This window comes from Tribolium madens, unplaced genomic scaffold (genome assembly GCF_015345945.1).
Source record: "Tribolium madens isolate multiple individuals breed KSU strain unplaced genomic scaffold, Tmad_KSU_1.1 Scaffold_1;HRSCAF=32;Tcas5.2_LG8, whole genome shotgun sequence".
Lineage (NCBI taxonomy): Eukaryota > Metazoa > Arthropoda > Insecta > Coleoptera > Tenebrionidae > Tribolium > Tribolium madens.
Window position 1 is genome coordinate 9,130,264 of NW_025400984.1, and position 18,661 is coordinate 9,148,924.

Here is an 18,661-nt window from a genome sequence, read left to right on the forward strand (position 1 = left end):
TGTGTTTTTAATTGAAAAAATTAAATTTGTTTGGTGTAACTCTGTCTTGGACCCAAAAGTTAGGGAGCAACAAAATTTCCCTCCATGGTTTAATACTAAGTTCACCAAATCTGGTGAAATATCACTAGACGTGGCAACGTTGCAGGCATGTGACATGTAGATATTGTTGGCGCGAAATTTTGACTTTTTTATTGTCAAATTTTTAGTTGTCTTATTTTCCAAATCATAGTGTTTTTAAACAACATAAAAATGTTTCTTGTGCGAAGTTTTATTCTTCTTTTAGCCGCAGTGGTGGCAACGTGAGTGGTTTTGCAATTTTTTAGCAATTCCTATTTTTTTTTCCAAAAGTTGTCACGTGGAACCGATTGTGCTGGTCCATGGGGGCGCCGACACGGTCCACCCCCTGCGAGTGGAAAAAAGAAAAGAAGGGGTGAAGAACGCCGCAATGGGTGGCTATAAAATCCTGAAAAAAGGGGGCAGCGTTGTCGATGCTGTCGAAGAAGCTGTAAAAATTATGGAAGAGGATGTTAAGTTCAACGCTGGTGCTTATTTCCCCCCTTTTCCACTCTTTTTTCTCATTTTTCTTAGGTTACGGGTCGGCGTTAAACAGCGAAGGGGACATAGAAATGGACGCTTGTATTATGGTGGGGTCAAATTTAACATCCGGGGGGGTCACTGTTGTCAAAAACGTGGCTCACCCTGTGAGTTTGGCCCGCTTGGTGATGGAAAAATCGCCCCACTTTCTCCTCGCCGGCGAGGGTGCGAAAAAATTTGCCAAGCAGCACAATGTCCCCTTTGTGCCCCTCGCCAGTCTAATGGCGGAGCACTCAAAACAAGATTTTGACGAATACCAAAAAAACCCACGTAAGGATGATTTGGAAATGGGAGGGTGTGGGGGCGTCGGGGCTATCGCCGTCGACGCCCATGGACGCGTCGCTGCAGCGTCGTCCACAGGGGGACGACTTGCAAAACTCCCGGGAAGAAGCAGCGCCGCTGCTATTGTCGGAGCTGGACTTTATGCCGACGATGAGGTCGGGGCGGCGGTAGTGACAGGTGGGGAATTACCTCAGTGTTGCCAGGTTCAAGAAAATAATAATCACCAGATCCAAGTTAAAGAAAGTTGCCAAATTACACTATTTTGCAAAATAGTATATTAAAGAACGCATTTTGTAAGACAAACGTTTTGTAGCGAAGCGCGAGTTTTATAAAAAACGAGTTCCCACAAATGACTTGTGAAATTAATTTTTTCATACTATTTTTTCTATTTTACGTAGATACTTTTTTAGCATAAAAGTCGTTTTTTTAAAACTGAGGAACATTGCCCTAATAAGGTGGTGGTTGGTAATAAATGTCACGAAGTTTGAAAATATCGATTATTGAAGTGTCAAGTCTCGAGTATTTTTCAAAATTTTGTTGGAATAGTGAAAATATTTTATGCACACCACCTGAAATAAGAGAAATCGCTCAAAACGCCGCTGAAAATTACCATTACCAACCTCTAGAAAGTAAATTGTACTAGTCTATTTCAGCACCCGATTTAGTGTTAAAATAAATGGCTCATTAAAGCATTGGTTTTGGCATCGAAATAAGCTTTCTTTCAGACGCAAAAGAGAAAAATACGATTGAAATCTTTCCAATAATGGCAAAAGCTTACAAATGACATTTCTAGCTGAAAAACGTGGTAATTTTCAGCTTAAATTGTTAACTTTGGTTTGTTTCAGTGAAACCTGAAACCGAGATTTTGATTTAAAAAAAACGTGTTTGAAATTATTTTCAACTACATTTAGTAGTTTCTCGACATATTTTTTTCTTAATTTTGCTCAAAAAAACAGTTAAATCGAATGAATCAAACGAAATAAGATTTCAATTTTTTTGAGATTTTTAAGCGTGTTTGAACAAGATTTTGCAAAATAAGTTTGCCTTCGGTTCAAAAACGTTTTAAGTCAAGCAAAACAAACTAAAAAAATATCACTCTCAATTTAATTTTCTGATTTTTTAGTCTGTTTAAACGAAATTTTTCAATTAATTTTTTGTCTTTATCTCAAAAACGTGCTTAAACATTCAAAAACCGCAAAAACAACACCATTTTTAGCCCACCTTGTTAAATTTTTCGCTTGTTGTAATTTTGTGTTTCTTGCTGAAAAAAATGTGGCAAAAAAGGAAAAAAGGCAAAAAATGACATCATTTTCGGGCCAATCAGTGATTTTTCGGCTTTTTTTTGACAAAATTTTACAAAAAAAAGTGGAATTTCTAGCTCAAAACCGTGCTAATTTGTTGACTTTTTGCTTTATTCTATCAAAATTGCGCAAAAATCCTGAAGATTTTGGTAAAAAAAGTGTTAACAGAATTGTTGACCAAATATTATGGTTTCTAGGATAATTTTTTTGCAATTTTTAAGCATGTTTCAACAATATTTTGCAAAATAAGTTCGTAATTTTTTAGTCTGTTTAGGTAAACGAAAATTTTTTTGTCTTTATTTTAAAACGTGCTTAAACACCCAAAAACCGCAAAAATAATATGTACCATTTTTAGCCCTCTTGTTAAATTTTTCGCTTGTTAAAGAAATATTACAAAATAATTTTGTTTCTAACTGAAAAAAATGTGCAAATAAGTACTCGAAAAAGACAAAAATGACATCATTTTTGGGCCAGTCAGTGATTTTTCGGCTTGTTTTTAACAAAATTTTGCGTAAAAATGGCAAAAACATGCTAATTTGTTGACTTTTTGCTTTGTTCTAGCAAAATTTTGCAAAAAAACGTTAGATTTTGGTGTGTTAAAAACTATTATCGTCCAATTGTTGTTGTCTCTAGGCTTGTATTTTCTTAATTTTATTCAAAAACCTTTTAAATCGAGTAAACCAAACAAGATAACATCAGTACCAATTCTTTTAAGATTTTTAGGTGTGTTTGAACCAGATTTTTAGCCTTTGGTTTAAAACGGCGCAAAACAAGCTAAAATAATATCAATCTCGATTTAATTTTGTAATTTTTTTGTTTTTATTACAAAAACGTGGTTAAACACTCAAAAAACGCGGAAATAACACGATTTTCAACCTACTTTATTGAACTTTTTGTTTATTTTCATCAAAATTATGCGAAATAATGTGTTTTTAGCTGAAAAATGTACCTAAATCTCGTAAAAACCAAATAGACCTAATTTAATAATTTGGTGATTTTTCGATATTTTTTAAGAAAATTGGGCGAAATAATCACGTTTCTTCTTGAAAAACGTGGAAAATGCTCGAGAAAGATGCAAAAATAATATCATTTATTTTTGACTTTTTTTTCATTTCCAAAAATATCACTTAAAATTAAAATTGACAAAAGTTTCCACCAAGTCACTAAGCATGAAAACCACCAGATTCGGTAAAATTTCACCAGACCTGGCAACACTGCCTCACTCATCGCTACGCTTGCTCCAGTTTTTCATTTAAGTTTAAATTTAATTACGTTAATTTAAGGCACGGGGGAAAGCATCGCTCGGTATGTGTTGGCACACGAAATCATCAATTTAATGACGAGGGGTTTCGATGCCGGGGTTGCGACGAGAAATGCCGTCAAGGGGATAACAACAAGATTTCGAAAACCGACAGGTTTGGCGGTTTTTCCCCCACTGATTGTATTAATTAAACGTTTTAGGGGCGATCACAGTGTCTAAAAATGGCCAAGTTGGTATTAGTTTCACGACTGATAAGATGGCATGGGCTTATCAAGTGCGCGACGACGTGCATTATGGTCTAGACGATTACGATCATTTCAGCGAAAAAATAAAACTCTAACAAGCAACAAAAACAATTTTTATTTATTTATTCAAATCAATATCATTGCTTTCATGTCGTAATACACGGAATTACAGTTAACTAAACCAGTTCTACTCAGATTTCCCGAGACCTTGTCTAGTAAGACACACAATTCGAGTGGCATGGAGTATTTTGTTCTAATTTTAGGTCTATCACTATTTACACAGATTAGGTCAGTGTTTATTTTAGCTTCACAAATGATAAGATTTTTTATTTAAAGCGAATCAAATTGTTTAAGGTGCAAAATGGAGCCGATTGTCCTCGTCCATGGCGGCGCCGGTGACATCCCCGATTCCCGGGTTTCCCTCAAAATAGCCGGAGTGAAAAAAGCCGCATCTTTGGGCTACAAAATTTTGAAAAATGGCGGGAGCGTCGTCGACGCCGTTGAAGAAGCCGTCAAATCAATGGAAGACGATGAAGCTTTCAATGCCGGTAAAAAAACTTTAATTTAACCTAAAATAACCCAAAAATCCCCAGGTTATGGTTCCGTTTTAAATCTCGACGGTGACGTAGAAATGGACGCTTCAATCATGATTGGTTCAAATCTAAACTCAGGGGGCGTAACAGTCGTCAAAGACATTGCCCATCCCATTTCCCTGGCTCGTCTTGTCATGGAAAAAACCCCCCACTTTCTATTGGCCGGTGAGGGGGCCAATCGCTTTGCCAAAGAACAAGGCATTCTTCCGGTCCCTCCCGGAAGTTTGGTTTCAAAATACGCAAAAGAAGCGTTGGAAATGTTTAAAAAATACGGCGATAATGGCACCGAGATGAGTGGAGGGGGGGAGGTGGGGACAGTAGGGGCGGTGGCAATTGATTCAAAGGGGCGATTGGCTGCTGCCACGTCCACGGGCGGGATTACGGGGAAAATGGTGGGGAGGAGTAGCGATACCTGTATTATTGGCAGCGGTACTTATGCTGATGATAACGTGGGGGCTGTTTCCACCACAGGACATGGGGAAAGCATCGCCAGATTCTGTCTTGCTCATTCTATTATTTATGAAATGAGAAATGGGTCAAGTGCAAGTGAGGCCACAACAAAAGCGCTGAAAGAGATGAAACAGAGGCTGCCCAACACTGCGGGGGCTATCACTATTTCGAAAAGTGGCGAGTTGGGAATTGATTTTACGAGTAGGAGGATGGCGTGGGCCTATCAAGTCAAGGACGAGATGCATTTTGGGATCGAACACGGGCAACACACCAAAGAAAAGATTAATTAGTGGTTAAGAACAACTGTACTTAGAATCGATTAGAAATAAAACACTTCAATTGAGATTTTTAAAGTTACCGCCAATTTACACTTAAACGCCATTAGAGGGCGCACTCATATTAAAATGCCCCCAAAAAAAATAATAGGCATACATGTGACCACAATTTAAGTTGTTATTGAAGAAAATTGGAATAAAGCAGTGGGGAAATTGTGAAAATTGTGAATTTTCCCGGAGTGGTAGTGGTTTTGCGTTTGTCAGGTTGGCGCACTTTTGGTGTGGTGGTGGCGTCGCCATTTTGCGTTTTGTGTTCGTCAAATTGAGCACTTCGTTGGTGTGAAAATCCGTGAAAAAAGTGAGAATTTTGAGCACGATGACGGCCCACGACCAAATGCGGGCCATGTTGGACCAGTTGATGGGCACTGGACGTAACGGTGAGTGGTTTTTCCGTGGAAAACCGTCCATCGATTTTCCCAATTTCGTCCTTGTTAATTATGGACATATTGCAGGTGAAACGACAAAGTACCAAGTGAAATTTAACGACCCAAAGGTGTGCAAGTCGTTCTTGCTTGGGTGCTGTCCCCATGAGATTCTCACGTCAACGGTAAGCCAGTTTCTGATTGCGAAATCTCGAAAAACCGTTGAGTTTCGGCACAATTTTAGCGAGCCTTTTTTTCATTGATTTGATCTAAAGAGAAATGTGTTCGGTCAACTAATTTTCGCACTGTATTTTCAGAAACTACAATTTTCTATATAATGATGAGGAAATAGGTGTTAGTTTTGTATGTAAGTACTATGACGTACGTATAAAATTAAGAATTTATTAGGTTAATGTTTGGTAACTTGCGGCGGCAATTTGGGTCAAGAGACCCGATTTCCGCGCCAGTTTCGCGTTTTTGGTAAGTAAAGAGGGTTAAAGTACAAGCTGCATGTACTACATACAAAACCGTTAATTAAGGATATAGTGAGTATTTAAAAAACGAAAAAATTGTAAAATTTGCTCAAGACCGATGCTGGCTTTTTCGTGAGTATTAACAGTTTTTGGATCTTAGCCGATCTAATCATCAAAATTGGTGCGTTTATTGATTTTAAACGGATATTCGGGCTACGCTTTAGGAATTAATATTCATAAAGGAAATTACCATAATTGTAAGTTCACTTATATTTATTTTATCAAAGTCATAGGGCCTTCCACAATCCCAATTCGCCACAAATCAATTAAACCAGACGTGAATTGTGATTGTTGAAACGTGCGCCCCATTATTGTGTAGACAACCAATTTTTGGGCTGTGATAGTTGTTGTTTAATGTTAAAAATCAACAAAAACAGAATTCTTTCCATCAAATAGGATTTAGCCCTTTTGTAGTGCCACCGAGAGACTAATTTCGTTTGTTAATAGCGCATGGACTTGGGGGAATGCCCGAGAATCCATGATTTGGCTTTGCGGGCCGACTTTGAGAAGGCCCAACAAACCAAGGATTATTTCTACGATTTGGACGTAAGTACCAACTACGGATACCTAAAGACTAGGATACGAAACGATGTAAAACAAGTTTTTCCCGTTTAAGTTTTAAGAGCAATGAAATAAAAAAATGGCTGTATTTACATAATGGTGAGCAAAACGCAAATAAGAAAATAAAGACATATAGAGCATTTAATTCTTAATAAAAAGAGATAAAGGCAATGCAGAAATTTTATTGAAAACTATATTTAAAAAAATTTCAAACATTTAGCAATTTGCGCCTCGTCTCATATTTTTGAAAATGCTGCGAATACGGTTAATGATACAAGAAAAATATAAAAAAGAAAGTTGTAGAGAATAAAATTTCCAAGAAAAAAGTCCCAGAGATGATGCCTCTATCTTCAATGGTTTAGGTCCGTTCAAAAACGCTCAAGCCTTGAAATCGGGTCATTTTTACTGGTGGTCGAGAGACAGAAAATTAATTTAAACCTAAATGGTTGAAGATAGAGATATGGTCTCCCGGACTTTTTTGTGGGAAATTTAATTCTCGACAACTTTGTTCCCTACACTTTTTTTTGTATCTTCAACTGTATTCGCAGCGTTTTCAAAAATACCGAAAACAGTATTAAAAAGAAATTATAAACAATTATCAGTTTGCGTTCCGCCCAATATTTTTAAGAACGTTGGGAATATGGTTAAAGATACAGTGCGATCAAAAAGTCTTTCTATCAAGTAGGCGTCTTAGTTGAGGACGTATGTTGCATGGCAGTTCGTATGTTATCTAGATGTCAAAAAATTATTTTATAAAAATTAAAACATTGAGCTAATTAAATGGAATTATTCTATGAAACGTTTCAAAACAAACTAAAATAAGATTTTGTTGGTGTTTATTCATAAAAATCGTTCACCACGGTTTCCTGTAATAATTTACATAAAAAATATTTTGACATTTCTCATTGTGACATTTTATCTTCCACAGACATACGTTTTAAATTTCTACGCTGTCGCGGACTTTTTACTAGAAAATTTTATTTTCTACAACTTTCTTTGCTACATTTTTCTTGTATTTTTAACCGTATTCGCAGCATTTTGAAAAACATGAAGCGGAGCACAGATTTTAAATATTTTTTTTTCTCATATTTCTCGTGAAAAATTTAATCGTTTATTTTTCACAGCTTATTAACAATATAAATCTCAACAGTTTTGCATTTTTTTCCAAGCAATTAGTAAAGTGGTTGAATTTAAATTAATTAAAAACGATTTGAAACTGAGATGGTAAAACGCTCTAAGCGCCCTCATTTTTACTCCGCCGTACTAGTTTTTTTGGGCCCAGAAAATCAAGCAATTTTGTATCTCGTTTCGTCTCCTAGTATACAGGGTGCGCCAGAACTCGTGCTACAGAGGAAAATGCCATATAAAGTAAGATACCAGGAACATGGAAAAAATGTTAAAAAATTTATCTATAAAAATTTCGAAGTTAAGAGGGTTTAAAGTTTGCACTTTGACTATTTATTTCTGTTAGGAAAATAATTTTCCAAGTTTTTTTGCTATAGGCTATTAAAAGAGGAAACAAGGAAGCTGTAGCCTAAATTGTAACTCTGTTATTTGTGGCTTTTATTGCCAAAATTTTGGTACCTTTACTAAATAATTTAAAAAAACATATACAAGATCATCATCAGTATCATTAAGTAGACAAAAAAATGTCAAATGTCAAAATTTTTTGACAGAATTTTTTAAACATTTTTTTCATGTTCCTGGTATCTATCTTATCTTACTTGAATTTTTTCTCTGGGGCGCGAGTTCTGGCGCACCTGTATAGTTCTCCGTAGTACCAACACAAGTTGAAATTTGTACTAACTGATTTTTTAAGGCAATGGAACACCTGCAAGCTTTCATCACCGACTGCGACCGCCGCACCGAGGCCGCCAAGCAGCGTCTCGCCGAAACCCAAGAAGAATTATCGGCGGAAGTGGCCGTTAAAGCCAACAGCGTGCACGAATTGGCCGAACAAATCGGGCAAAAGCTCGCCAAAGCCGAGCAACTCGGCGAAGAGGGCTTCGTGGACGAAAGCATGAAACTCATGGAGGAAGTGGACGAATTGAGGAAACGAAAACTGGAAGCTGAGCAAGAATACCGCAACTCGATGCCGGCAAGCAGCTACCAGCAGCAGAAATTACGCGTTTGCGAAGTCTGTTCGGCTTATCTCGGCATCCATGATAACGATCGACGTCTCGCTGACCATTTCGGAGGGAAACTGCATCTTGGGTTTATCAAGATTCGGGAAAAATTGGCGGAGCTTGAAGTAAGAATCTTGAAATTTTTGATCAGATCTGAGTGTTTTATTTTTTAGAAAAATGCGGAGAAGCGGAAGGAGGAAAAGCGCAAGACTGCGCGGGATAGAGACCGTGATGATAGGGATGACAGGTACAGGGAGAGACACCGTGAGCAGTATGTCGGGGGGCGCGAGCTGGACCGCAGGTCAAAGAGACACCGCTCCCGGTCCAGGGATAGGAAAGAGAGGGAGAGGAGTGACAGGGATCGGGATAACAGGTCTCGGTCGCATCGTTCAAGGTCCAGGAGTCGGGAACGCCGCTCACACTCGCGTCATTCAAGTTCAAGCGACAAGAGAAGAGACCGCGACCGGGATTAAATTGTTTTAAGTAATATATTTTTGTAATATATTATTTTAGTGCAAAGTAGATGTAAGTTGTGGTTCACTGGATGATGTATTGAAAAAAGTTTTTGCTTTTTAATTATTATTGGAATTAGTTCAATAAAGTTTACAAGTGAAGCTAGGGAGTTTAAGTGTGGACCTCAGGGGCTTGCCTGTTGCTTTTGGTCTGTGTACGCATTCTTTTAGTGGAAAGTCGTTCCCGAGTTGCTTTTTCAAGTCTGGAAGGAAATAACATCACTACGTATTTGGTGAAAATGAAAAATAGAAAAAGTACCGTCGTCGGATTTTTTCAGCTGTCTCCTCTGATGGTTTATTATCCTCTATTATGCAACTCCGAACTGAAGCTCTAATTTTCTCTAAACAATCCGCTAAGTTGAGTTGTTGCGACCGTGTCAGTTCGGAGCGAAATATAACAAAACCTTCTTTGGTAATTTTATTTTTAAACTGAAACTTTTTTATTACTGTTGTATTTTTCAAAATAAAGCGCAAACCTTTTCCAACATTTGTGCTTTGATTTCATCGTTAATCCAAGTCGCAGAATTTACATGAAATCTGACTTCTACTTTTGTATTAACTTTGTTAACGTGCTGGCCCCCAGGGCCTGTACTTTTGGTGTATGAAATATCTAACTGGTCTATTGGGACATAACCCGTGAATTTCTCATCTTCATTGGGGGGCTGAAAATGTTTTTCAATTTTTAACCACACTCATAATGAAATCTACCTTTAGGGGGGTTGTCAGCTTTAGGGAACTATTTGGATATAAATTTTGCAACGAAAGTGCACTTTTGTAGGCCGACGTTGAATATAACCGATTTATGGGCACTTGGCCTATGATTTTCACAAAATTACGACTCATTTTTGTGAAATAAAAGATAGGTTAGGGTCTGCCAGGACTGCCAACCCTCGAAAAAAATAACATGGAAAAATCTATTTTTAAACCGATTTAAAAATAGATTCGCTGTTTATTTGCATTCTTGGGGCTACGATAACAAAATGAGAGAGATTTAACTTGTTTTAATTACGTTTTCGGGTAATTGGGCGGTGCCATAACCTCACTTTTTATTCTCACGCGAGGACCCCTAAATATGTATGTTTGACGATTTTACTTATCAAATGTAATTAAAATGTCTGCACGATTCATAAACAAACAATGTGGTCGACGGCTTTTATTCGGTTTATTCGACGACGCGTAATCCTAGGCCTAATTCTCACCGTTTCCCTATTGTACTGCATTCTAAGTTATGTGAGCAAGGTGAGTGTCTCAGTTTTACCCCCCGAATCCCCAAGCTGTCTTTTAGGGTGACTTCCTCGACACTGACGAGGTGGTGCCAATCCGGCGCACCCAACCCTTCATTTGGCGCACCCTCCAGCAACACAATTCCACGTCAAATGATGCCGAAACATGCCGCAATTCCATACAAGGCAAAGTCTTAATAGTCGACGACAGGGGCTTCGTGTGCCCCCGACATGAAATTTTGCATTCAGGGTGTTGTAATGACACCCCACAGACCAGTCCTCAGTATTCCTGCGACACTTGCAAGAGTAACAATTGCTGCGCTATTTACGAATTCTGCATATCCTGCTGTTTACACCCTGATAAAGTGAGTCGAGTTGTGGCCCCCCTATCAAATTTAAATTCGTTTAATTTCAGAAAGAAATGTTGGAAAACCTACTAGGGAAAGCAACTGAGCAAAACAACGTTCTATTCGCGTCAGTTACTGACCATTTCGAGCTGTGTTTAGCCAAATGTCGGACCAATTCCCAAAGTGTGCAACACGAGAATTCGTACAAAGACCCCAAAGCTAAACACTGCTATGGGGAGCTGGCCCCGGGCACTCACAGCATTGAAAACGAAGTTTAGTTCTACTAATACACCGGCTTTGTATTATTTGTGATAACTATTATGATTAATAAAGATTTTATTTCCATTACATTGGGTGTTTCACTCAAAAATTGACTCCATTACTTTTATTTCAAATTAAGATACAATCAACCTTAACTAATATAATACAAATTCAGAAACTAACCTAACGCGAATAATCTAATTGCCTTAAGTATAAATAGCATAAATCTCGGTTTTACAATGACATCACCCAACAACATTACAATACATACGTCATACAATTAATCATATTTGAGTTTAGGAGTTTACACACAAGTGTGAAATTAGTGAAATGAATCCATGACAATTGTACTATTTTTGTCTAGAATAAAATAAATAATTTCCCGATTACAAAAAATATAATTACTTTTGAAGGTAACATTTAATTAAGATCTGCAGGTGGTGGTGGTGGTGACCCTGACACCGTCTTCACATTTTTGCTCTTCCTGACATTTTGGGCTTGACCTGGGGGACTATAAGGAGTCCTAGCTGACGACAACGAGCTGCAAACACTCACATTAAAACCCCGTCAAAAACTGATCAAAAAATGAGTTACATAATGAGAAGCACTACTGTTAAAAAGAAACCGACTTACTTTGTGACAATTCGCGAATTCTTATTTACATTCTAATACTGAAGTGAATACCTGTAAGACACCAAAATCCCATGAATTTCAGAATAAAACCAATGAGAGAAAAATGATTGATTGATTGATGGTTGATGATTGAAAATTTTGCAATCTGACCTACCTAGCCGACGATTGGGGCACAGTTAACGGCGACGATCTTATACTTCTACGAGGGGAGACCAAGGGGGCTGACTGTCTTTGCCGACGTCTACTACATGCGTACATTTAACACAACATTGAAACGAGGAAAGTGCATAAAAGCGAGTGAACCAGCACCTAATGTGCTAATAATAAAACTTTACCTGGGCCCTCCAGTGATAGCCAGCACTCCTGGATTCCCATACGCATGTCTATTCCTCACACTTCCTGAACTGATCCTCGGGATCTCCGAGCGACTCCTAGTCTTAGTCTCCCATTCCTTGTTAAAATCCTCGGCTTCCTCCTCATCCAAATTGATGAAATCTTGTCTTTCCTCGCGGTCGCCAGTGTGCATGTTTTGCTCTTTTTCTATGATGTGGGCCCGCTCGCCGATGTGGTGCCCGATTGCCATTTTCTTGGTCCCCGATCTGGTGTCAGTGACTGTCTTTTGTGTCTCTTTGATGCCCCCAGGGGCCGTGCGTGTGCTCGAGGTGGCTTTGTACACTTGGGGGCGGCCGTCGGGCCCCGATGACATGCTAACCACAGTACTGGAACTGTAACTGTGCGCCGCGAGGGAGTCCAATGAGCCGCTCAACAGCCGGTTGAAATTTGGCATAATTGGCATTGAGAAAGGCATAAGGGAGTTGCTCATACGGGGGCCGCGCTCGAAATCCCCGAAACCCATCGAGAATGGGTCGGAAAAGAAGGAATTCATCATGGTGTTCATCTGGCGCATCATATTCATATGGGAGCTGAAAAATTTTTCACTGTGATTTCTAGAACAGCATGGCGGATTGTTTATGGGTTTTTGGCGGTGAATTACAACAACACCCTGAGGGGAACTTACCCGAAAAACGGATCCTCATCAATATCGCCCATTAATGAGCCGAAGAGAGACATTATTGAGGGGGTTTTAACACTTTTATCGCCAATAATTCACAAAACACTGGAGGTGTACAACACAGAACAGAGAGAACAAGAAATGAAATCTCCCTAGAAAATCACTGACAACACGAGCCTCTGGTGGTCAAGTGCGTTACTAACACGGAATGGCGCGGCATTTAAATAGACCGCCTTCATTTTCAATTATTATTATTAWCTTGCAAGTTTGATTTCAAATTTTGTTTAAAATAAAAATTACAAAATTTTCATTTTAAACAAAATTTGAAATGAAACTTGCCATTATTAAATTGTTTCAAGGTAATAAAACAAATTTTTTGTTAAACTTTTTTATTGTAAACTATCAATAACAAAACAATACAACAAATCAAATTTCTCTGAAAATTAAATTATTATTAACGTATTATTATCTATAAAATCAGTCAGTGTTGGCATGTTTTCTGCTCCAGACAGGCAAAACATGCCAAATCTGCCCTTGAAAGTCTCATTTTGTTTAAAATGCCATTCTTGTCACCTTCATTCAAGAAAGCAAACTTTTTGCACCTCCCAGTGATTGCATTAGTACCCTGACAATAATTATGGTCTTGTTGAACATTCTCGTTGCTTATTATTTCATTGTTTGCAAAAAGAGGAAGTGGATGAGCAAAACATATTGCATTGGATGTTGAAGGCAAATTGCAAGTACAAGACGAATGATTTATTGAATTTTCCACAAAACTATCATCTGCCACAGAAAGATTTGTTTGTGAAATGTCAACAAACTTCTCTTGTGAAGCCAAAACACAGGGCTTGGGAATTACATTTGGATTTAATCTATCCTTCCTCTCATTCACAAAATCGCGGCCTTCAAAATGATCCTCACATAAACGCCAAAACTTTGAACTTACGGAACCTTCAATTTTGCAGGCATTCCTCCACAATTCGTGAAGCTTTGGGTTTTTAGGGAACGTGAAGAAGTGCTTGTTGGCATGTCCTTCAASGGGGTTCGGCACGTATTCACTGGTGCAGCCAGGGTACTTGCAGAAATATTTTCGATAACCAGCCATGACAAAAGTTTACTTGAGTAGCAGAAATCAAAAATCCGTCACTCCAGCCGAAAGGACGATTCCTCAAAAAGACGAAGTTTCACCGAGTGAAAAGATACTTATCTTTTAATTGGCTTCCAACAGCACGAATTCACTCACCGACAGACTACTGTAATCGAAATTTTATGGTTTTGTTTAAGTAATAAAACAAATAATTGCTGAATACTTACGATAACACGCGACAACACACAACAACAAAAGTTTGGCACTTTTTGCGCAAACGTAAATGTCATTTTTATGTCAAAAAACAGAAATTCATAAAATCCCTAAATATTACGCGCTTGTTTTAAAATACTCAACCTTATTGGTTGTTCCTTTTCACCTCTCTTTAAGTGTAAAATACCCCTCGCCCATACTCTCGTGTTGCCAATGCGCCTATCTCAGCTTCATACCCGTGGTTAGAAGAGTACTTGAGTGCCACCCACAGGTTTTACCATTACCAACATCTAGAAAGTAAATTTACTAGTTCATTTCAGCACTCGAATTGGTGTTGAATGGCTCATTAAAGCATTGGTTTTGGTATCGAAATAAGCTTTTTTTTAGACACAAACTAGAAAAAATTAATAACAAAACCCAATTTAATTTATTTTAGTATTTTTGAAACGTCGTCGATAAGACAGAGTCCGCCGTTACCGGCCACGTTTCTGATCAAAATAATTTTCTAAACAGTTTAAAATCGTGTCCAATTTGATTTTGCTCTTTACAAGTTTACGTTTTCGGTTTTTGTCAATTTTATTACCCCCTGATAACACTTAATCCAATCAGAGCAAGTCCGGTTAGGTTGTGTTGACGTGTTCCTGTCATCTGATTGTCAATCATAAAATAAGTTCAAGCCACGTTGGATGTCTCTCCTTTAACCGTTAGTGTTTTTACGTGTTTAAACATGAAAGTGAAGGATGTGGAACGCACTGCGAACGTGGCGTGGTCCCCCAAGAACCAGAGCCCCATTCTCCTCGCAGCCGGGACAGCCGCCCAACAACTGGACGCCTCTTTCAACACCAATGCCACATTGGAGATCTACTCCCTTAATTTGGGGGAATTGGGTCCCGATATGGTCCTCAAAGCCACAGCGACGAGCGAGCAACGCTTCTATAAAATCATATGGGGGGCCTATGAGAGTCACGGGACCATCGTGGGCGGGTGCGATGGGGGCTTGGTGCAGATTTACAACGCGTCCAAGTTGGTAAATGGGGAGAATGGGTTGGTTTGTCGCCAGAATAAGCACACAGGGCCGGTGCATGCCCTCGATTTTAATCCCTTTCAACAGAATTTGTTTGCAACAGGGGCTGGGGAATCGGAGATTTTCATCTGGGATTTGAACAATACTAACACACCCATGAGTCCTGGTGAGTTATTTAAGGGTTTTGGGTTGTTTTAATTGGGGTTTTAAGGGTCAAAATCGCAACCTTTGGAAGATGTTCTGGCTGTTTCATGGAATCGACAAGTGCAGCATATTTTAGCGTCAACTTTTGCCTCAAAGTGTGTCATTTGGGATTTGAGGAAGAACGAACCCATTATTAAATTAACAGACACCGTTTCGAGGGTGCGGTGGAAAATGATTGCATGGCACCCTGAAGTGGCCACTCAGCTGTGTCTGGCTTCTGGTACCAAAACCACAATTTTTGTGCATAATTTTTAACAAATTTCTTAGAGGAGGACCACTCGCCCATTATCCAATTATGGGACTTACGTTTTGCCACCTCACCTCTTAAAACACTCGAAAATCACCAACGAGGGGTCCTATCAGTGGCGTGGTGTTCCGATGATCCCGATTTATTAGTCAGTTGTGGTAAAGACAATCGTATTATTGCCTGGAACCCAAATTCGAATGAACCAAACGGGGAGGTTCTCTCCGAAATTGCTAAAACGAATCAATGGACTTTCGATGTTCAGTGGTGTCCGAGAAATCCGGCCATTATTGCATGTCCCAGTTTTGATGGGCATGTCTCGATTTATTCTTTGATGGGGGGCAAAACCCAACAGATCCAAACTACGGATAAAATCGCTGATAGTTTTCCAGGAATGGAGGGTTATGTTCAAGCTCCGATTTTGCAACAAAGTTCAGCGCCGGTCAGTGTGGATCTTAGTAGGCCTCCGAAGTGGCTGAAGCGACCCGTGGGGGCCCGATTTGGGGTAAATACACCTTTTTCAAGCGAAAATTGTAATTCAGATTAGTCAATTGTATTTTAGAAAGTATTAATTGTAATTCATTGCATTTAATTTAGAATAGGAAATTCAATTTTATGTAATTCAGAAAATATCAATTGTAATTCATATGAGTTACTATTATCTCATCAACACGAATTATTTCATTTTCAAAATTAGAGAATTTTGGAATAAGGGATTTTGATGATGTAATTTTTAACTCTGAATTACAATTAATTAATTTCTGAAATACAATTGACTAATCTGAATATTGATTTACGCTTTCTGAAATTAAATTTTAACTAATCTGAATTACATCTAATGGTTTCCTAAATTCATTTTACTGTTCTTAATTACAATTAACACTCTCAGAAATACAATTGACTAATCTGATTTTTTTTTTAAATATACAAGATGTCTCAGTGAGTTTGTAAAGTTCATCATTCACTTTTAACTATTAAAAATTGGAACAAAAAAGAGATAAAACGTTTTTGGATCGAGTTTCAAAATTATATTTTTCTACAATCATGAAAAAAGTTGAACTTTTTACATTGAAATTAATACACGAAATTCGTCATCTGTTGAGTCCTAGGTCAAAACGGTTTGTACAGGGGTATTCTTCGGTCAATTTTACATAAGTACTAATTTATTATAAGAATCAAAAATTTTTGATTTTTTGGTCAAAATCCGATATATAGTGCTTATGTTTCTAGCCCTATCTTAACTTTATTACTCAATATCTYAAAAACTATGCATCGTAGAGTATTTTAACTTGTTGCATCGTGTTCAGCGCGTAATTTTACGTCTAAAAATCATATTTCAAGCGTTTTTACGACTTAAGGTAAATTGACTATTTTTAGGATTTTACTACCGTTTCCCTTGAAAAATTCAAAAAATTCAAAATTTTTGAAAGTTGACCCCATAACATTTTATGCACTTATTTGAGTCTATAAGACCTCTAGAAATGTAAAAAAACGTTAAATGGATCAATTTTAAAGTAGAAGATTTTTTCGATTTTTGTTGAGATTTTGGTCGATTTTTGAACGGTGAATGGCAAAATCGACCATTACAAGTTTAGCTTAAAAACATTGAATTTAAAAGCTAAAAGTGTATAGAAACATATGGTGTTTCATTAAAAAAAACTTAACTTATTTTTGGAACATGCTGTATAGTTGAAAGTAATTAATTTTTTATAATATAATTTTTTTTTTAATTTTAACATTTAAGGTCAGTGGACTTTACTCTCTGGGACATCCTGTATCTTAACTTTCTGAATTAGTTGGTGTTTTTTCTTGATTGATTAATTTTGGTTTCAGTTTGGTGGGAAATTAATTTCGTTTGATAACGTGGATCAGCTCGGTCACCGAACCGTTCAAATCAGTCAAGTTATAACCGAACCGGAACTAGTCCAAAAGTCAACCGAACTAGAACAAGCACTAGAGTACGGAAATTTTAGCGAGTATTGTTCACGCAAAGCTGAAACGACAAACGATCAACACACTAAATACATTTGGCATTTTTTACGTGCCAATTTTGAGGATAATCCACGTTCAGAGTTATTAAATTTGTTGGGTTATCGAATCGAGGACGTGAATAATAAACTCAATCAATTTGTAAATCGGAAAAAAGTGGATGAAGTGACGAATCGTTTGGAGGATTTGAAAGATCCTTTTGATGCAATCGCGGAGGGAAAATCAACGACGACACCTTTTAAAATCAAGACAGGGGATGATACAGAAGGGTTGATAACACAAGCACTGCTTTTGGGGAATGTTGAAGCTGCGGTTGAATTGTGTTTAAATGCGAAACGTTTTGCTGATGCTATTATTATTGCAATGACAGGTGGTTCGGATTTGTTGGCGCGCACCCAACATGCCTACTTGGAGCAATGTGAGGGTTATGTTTCGTCGTTGATTTCGGCTCTAGTCTCGGAAGATTGGGCTTCTGTTATCAACAATTGCGATTTGAGTAGTTGGAAGGAGGCCCTTGCGGCCACTTTGACCCATTCCACCGACGAGGCTTTGCCCCTTTTGTGCGAACAATTGGGACATCGACTCGAAATTGAAAGCCACGGAGACGTTAAACTAAAACAAGATTCGCAACTTTGTTACATCTGCGCCGGCAGTTTCGACAATCTTGTCAATTCATGGAGTGGAAACGCGAGGAATTCCACCACAGATTTGCAAGATTTGGTCGAACTTGTCGTTTTTTTGCAAAAGGCTGTGGAAAGGCAAGGACGTCAAGTGCAGATTTCCGGCGCTTTGGCCGATTTGTTGAGTCATTATGCGTCGATTTTGGCCTCACAGGGGAATCTATCGACGGCTTTGAGTTATTTGGGGAGTTCCCAGGACGAGAAAGTTGCCTCTTTGAGGGATCGATTGTATATTAGTTTGGGCCAGAAACCGGCATATGGGGCGCGACAGCAGTCACAAAGTCGAAGGTCGAGTCAAAGACAGTCGTTTTCTAGTTTTCCTAACGTGGGGGCGCAGTTTAATACGCCGGTGTCTCAGGCATGGCAACAGCAGCCCCAAATTGGGGCGTTCAATCAACCAACGAGGACGTTCTCGCCGGCGCCGCCGAGTCAGCCCCCGAGGCCTCCCAGTGTGGGCTCCAATCATGGTAAGTAAATTCAAAATTATATAATTAAAATTAAAAATTCAATGTATTTAAAATTTAAAATTAAAAAAAAAAAAAATTAAAAATAATATCAACTATTATTAACAGTTTTGAAATTTACAATT

General features: G+C 38.2%; 7 protein-coding genes across 16 annotated transcripts in view; 4 read left to right on the top strand and 3 right to left on the bottom strand.

The window, feature by feature from the left end:
* The first annotated feature begins 70 nt into the window (after positions 1-70).
* LOC123004221 (isoaspartyl peptidase/L-asparaginase) lies at positions 71-5,071 on the top strand. Of its 3 annotated transcripts, XM_044397371.1 has the most exons (6): positions 71-299; positions 349-542; positions 589-1,053; positions 3,461-3,592; positions 3,639-3,971; positions 4,020-4,155. In XM_044397371.1, exons 1-5 carry the CDS (start codon positions 250-252, stop codon positions 3,776-3,778), a joined length of 981 nt encoding a protein of 326 aa, XP_044253306.1. In that variant the 5' UTR covers positions 71-249; the 3' UTR covers positions 3,779-3,971; positions 4,020-4,155. The 3 variants fall into 3 exon arrangements, with proteins under 3 accessions (XP_044253306.1, XP_044253305.1, XP_044253303.1); XM_044397370.1 differs by lacking the exons at positions 71-299; positions 349-542; positions 589-1,053; positions 3,461-3,592 and adding an exon at positions 4,277-5,071 and having other exon boundaries at positions 3,798-3,971; positions 4,038-4,231; XM_044397368.1 differs by lacking the exons at positions 71-299; positions 349-542; positions 589-1,053; positions 3,461-3,592 and adding an exon at positions 4,277-5,071 and having other exon boundaries at positions 3,799-3,971; positions 4,020-4,231.
* A 135-nt stretch (positions 5,072-5,206) lies between these two features.
* LOC123004222 (putative RNA-binding protein Luc7-like 2) lies at positions 5,207-9,257 on the top strand. Of its 3 annotated transcripts, XM_044397374.1 has the most exons (6): positions 5,417-5,438; positions 5,514-5,608; positions 5,741-5,790; positions 6,404-6,502; positions 8,337-8,768; positions 8,817-9,257. In XM_044397374.1, the coding sequence occupies exons 4-6, from the start codon at positions 6,407-6,409 to the stop codon at positions 9,114-9,116; spliced, it is 828 nt and encodes a 275-aa protein (XP_044253309.1). In that variant the 5' UTR covers positions 5,417-5,438; positions 5,514-5,608; positions 5,741-5,790; positions 6,404-6,406; the 3' UTR covers positions 9,117-9,257. The 3 variants fall into 3 exon arrangements, with proteins under 3 accessions (XP_044253307.1, XP_044253309.1, XP_044253308.1); XM_044397372.1 differs by lacking the exon at positions 5,741-5,790 and having other exon boundaries at positions 5,207-5,438; XM_044397373.1 differs by having other exon boundaries at positions 5,741-6,502.
* Positions 9,175-10,060, bottom strand: LOC123004226 (peptidyl-tRNA hydrolase ICT1, mitochondrial). Of its 2 annotated transcripts, none has more exons than XM_044397381.1 (4): positions 9,864-10,060; positions 9,632-9,817; positions 9,415-9,590; positions 9,175-9,358 (listed from the first exon to the last, which is right to left on the bottom strand). In XM_044397381.1, the coding sequence occupies exons 1-4, from the start codon at positions 9,996-9,998 to the stop codon at positions 9,268-9,270; spliced, it is 588 nt and encodes a 195-aa protein (XP_044253316.1). In that variant the 5' UTR covers positions 9,999-10,060; the 3' UTR covers positions 9,175-9,267. The 2 variants fall into 2 exon arrangements, with proteins under 2 accessions (XP_044253316.1, XP_044253317.1); XM_044397382.1 differs by having other exon boundaries at positions 9,188-9,358; positions 9,415-9,584; positions 9,864-10,053.
* Positions 10,043-11,073, top strand: LOC123004225 (SREBP regulating gene protein). Its single transcript, XM_044397380.1, has 3 exons — positions 10,043-10,394; positions 10,441-10,743; positions 10,794-11,073. Exons 1-3 carry the CDS (start codon positions 10,293-10,295, stop codon positions 11,001-11,003), a joined length of 615 nt encoding a protein of 204 aa, XP_044253315.1. The 5' UTR covers positions 10,043-10,292; the 3' UTR covers positions 11,004-11,073.
* Positions 11,074-11,095: 22 nt separating this feature from the next.
* Positions 11,096-12,799, bottom strand: LOC123004223 (myeloid leukemia factor). Of its 5 annotated transcripts, none has more exons than XM_044397379.1 (5): positions 12,638-12,799; positions 11,955-12,542; positions 11,774-11,860; positions 11,620-11,670; positions 11,385-11,527 (listed from the first exon to the last, which is right to left on the bottom strand). In XM_044397379.1, the coding sequence occupies exons 1-4, from the start codon at positions 12,688-12,690 to the stop codon at positions 11,652-11,654; spliced, it is 747 nt and encodes a 248-aa protein (XP_044253314.1). In that variant the 5' UTR covers positions 12,691-12,799; the 3' UTR covers positions 11,385-11,527; positions 11,620-11,651. The 5 variants fall into 5 exon arrangements, with proteins under 5 accessions (XP_044253311.1, XP_044253310.1, XP_044253312.1 ...); XM_044397378.1 differs by having other exon boundaries at positions 11,774-11,863; XM_044397376.1 differs by lacking the exon at positions 11,620-11,670 and having other exon boundaries at positions 11,096-11,527.
* Positions 12,800-13,003: 204 nt separating this feature from the next.
* Positions 13,004-14,089, bottom strand: LOC123003543. The gene is made up of 3 exons (XM_044396358.1): positions 13,946-14,089; positions 13,583-13,884; positions 13,004-13,534 (listed from the first exon to the last, which is right to left on the bottom strand). Exons 2-3 carry the CDS (start codon positions 13,734-13,736, stop codon positions 13,113-13,115), a joined length of 576 nt encoding a protein of 191 aa, XP_044252293.1. The 5' UTR covers positions 13,737-13,884; positions 13,946-14,089; the 3' UTR covers positions 13,004-13,112.
* Positions 14,090-14,388: 299 nt separating this feature from the next.
* LOC123003541 (protein transport protein Sec31A) overlaps positions 14,389-18,661 on the top strand; it is a 7,191-nt gene continuing 2,918 nt past the window's right edge. Inside the window, exons 1-4 of the mRNA XM_044396355.1 lie at positions 14,389-15,121; positions 15,167-15,379; positions 15,427-15,908; positions 17,237-18,539. Of these exons, the coding sequence (XP_044252290.1) occupies positions 14,659-15,121; positions 15,167-15,379; positions 15,427-15,908; positions 17,237-18,539 (2,461 nt within the window). The 5' untranslated portion in view covers positions 14,389-14,658. The remainder of the gene's footprint in view (positions 15,122-15,166; positions 15,380-15,426; positions 15,909-17,236; positions 18,540-18,661) is intronic.

Excerpts from the sequence above, each read along its gene's own strand:
- LOC123004221 (XM_044397368.1), top strand. The coding sequence starts at position 3,922 with ATGGAGTATTTTGTTCTAATTTTAGGTCTATCACTATTTACACAGATT. Across the intron at positions 3,972-4,019 it reads TCACTATTTACACAGATTAG|CGAATCAAATTGTTTAAGGT; the intron begins GTCAGTGTTTAT and ends TTTTATTTAAAG. Across the intron at positions 4,232-4,276 it reads CGATGAAGCTTTCAATGCCG|GTTATGGTTCCGTTTTAAAT; the intron begins GTAAAAAAACTT and ends AAAAATCCCCAG.
- LOC123004222 (XM_044397372.1), top strand. The coding sequence starts at position 5,378 with ATGACGGCCCACGACCAAATGCGGGCCATGTTGGACCAGTTGATGGGC. Across the intron at positions 5,439-5,513 it reads GATGGGCACTGGACGTAACG|GTGAAACGACAAAGTACCAA; the intron begins GTGAGTGGTTTT and ends GACATATTGCAG. Across the intron at positions 5,609-6,403 it reads ATGAGATTCTCACGTCAACG|CGCATGGACTTGGGGGAATG; the intron begins GTAAGCCAGTTT and ends GTTTGTTAATAG.
- LOC123004226 (XM_044397381.1), bottom strand. The coding sequence starts at position 9,998 with ATGAGTCGTAATTTTGTGAAAATCATAGGCCAAGTGCCCATAAATCGG. Across the intron at positions 9,818-9,863 it reads AGCTGACAACCCCCCTAAAG|CCCCCCAATGAAGATGAGAA; the intron begins GTAGATTTCATT and ends AAACATTTTCAG. Across the intron at positions 9,359-9,414 it reads GCTGAAAAAATCCGACGACG|ACTTGAAAAAGCAACTCGGG; the intron begins GTACTTTTTCTA and ends ATTTCCTTCCAG.
- LOC123004225 (XM_044397380.1), top strand. The coding sequence starts at position 10,293 with ATGTGGTCGACGGCTTTTATTCGGTTTATTCGACGACGCGTAATCCTA. Across the intron at positions 10,395-10,440 it reads TTCTAAGTTATGTGAGCAAG|GGTGACTTCCTCGACACTGA; the intron begins GTGAGTGTCTCA and ends GCTGTCTTTTAG. Across the intron at positions 10,744-10,793 it reads GCTGTTTACACCCTGATAAA|AAAGAAATGTTGGAAAACCT; the intron begins GTGAGTCGAGTT and ends GTTTAATTTCAG.
- LOC123004223 (XM_044397375.1), bottom strand. The coding sequence starts at position 12,690 with ATGTCTCTCTTCGGCTCATTAATGGGCGATATTGATGAGGATCCGTTT. Across the intron at positions 12,543-12,637 it reads GATGAGGATCCGTTTTTCGG|CTCCCATATGAATATGATGC; the intron begins GTAAGTTCCCCT and ends AAAATTTTTCAG. Across the intron at positions 11,864-11,954 it reads GCTATCACTGGAGGGCCCAG|TAGACGTCGGCAAAGACAGT; the intron begins GTAAAGTTTTAT and ends GTACGCATGTAG.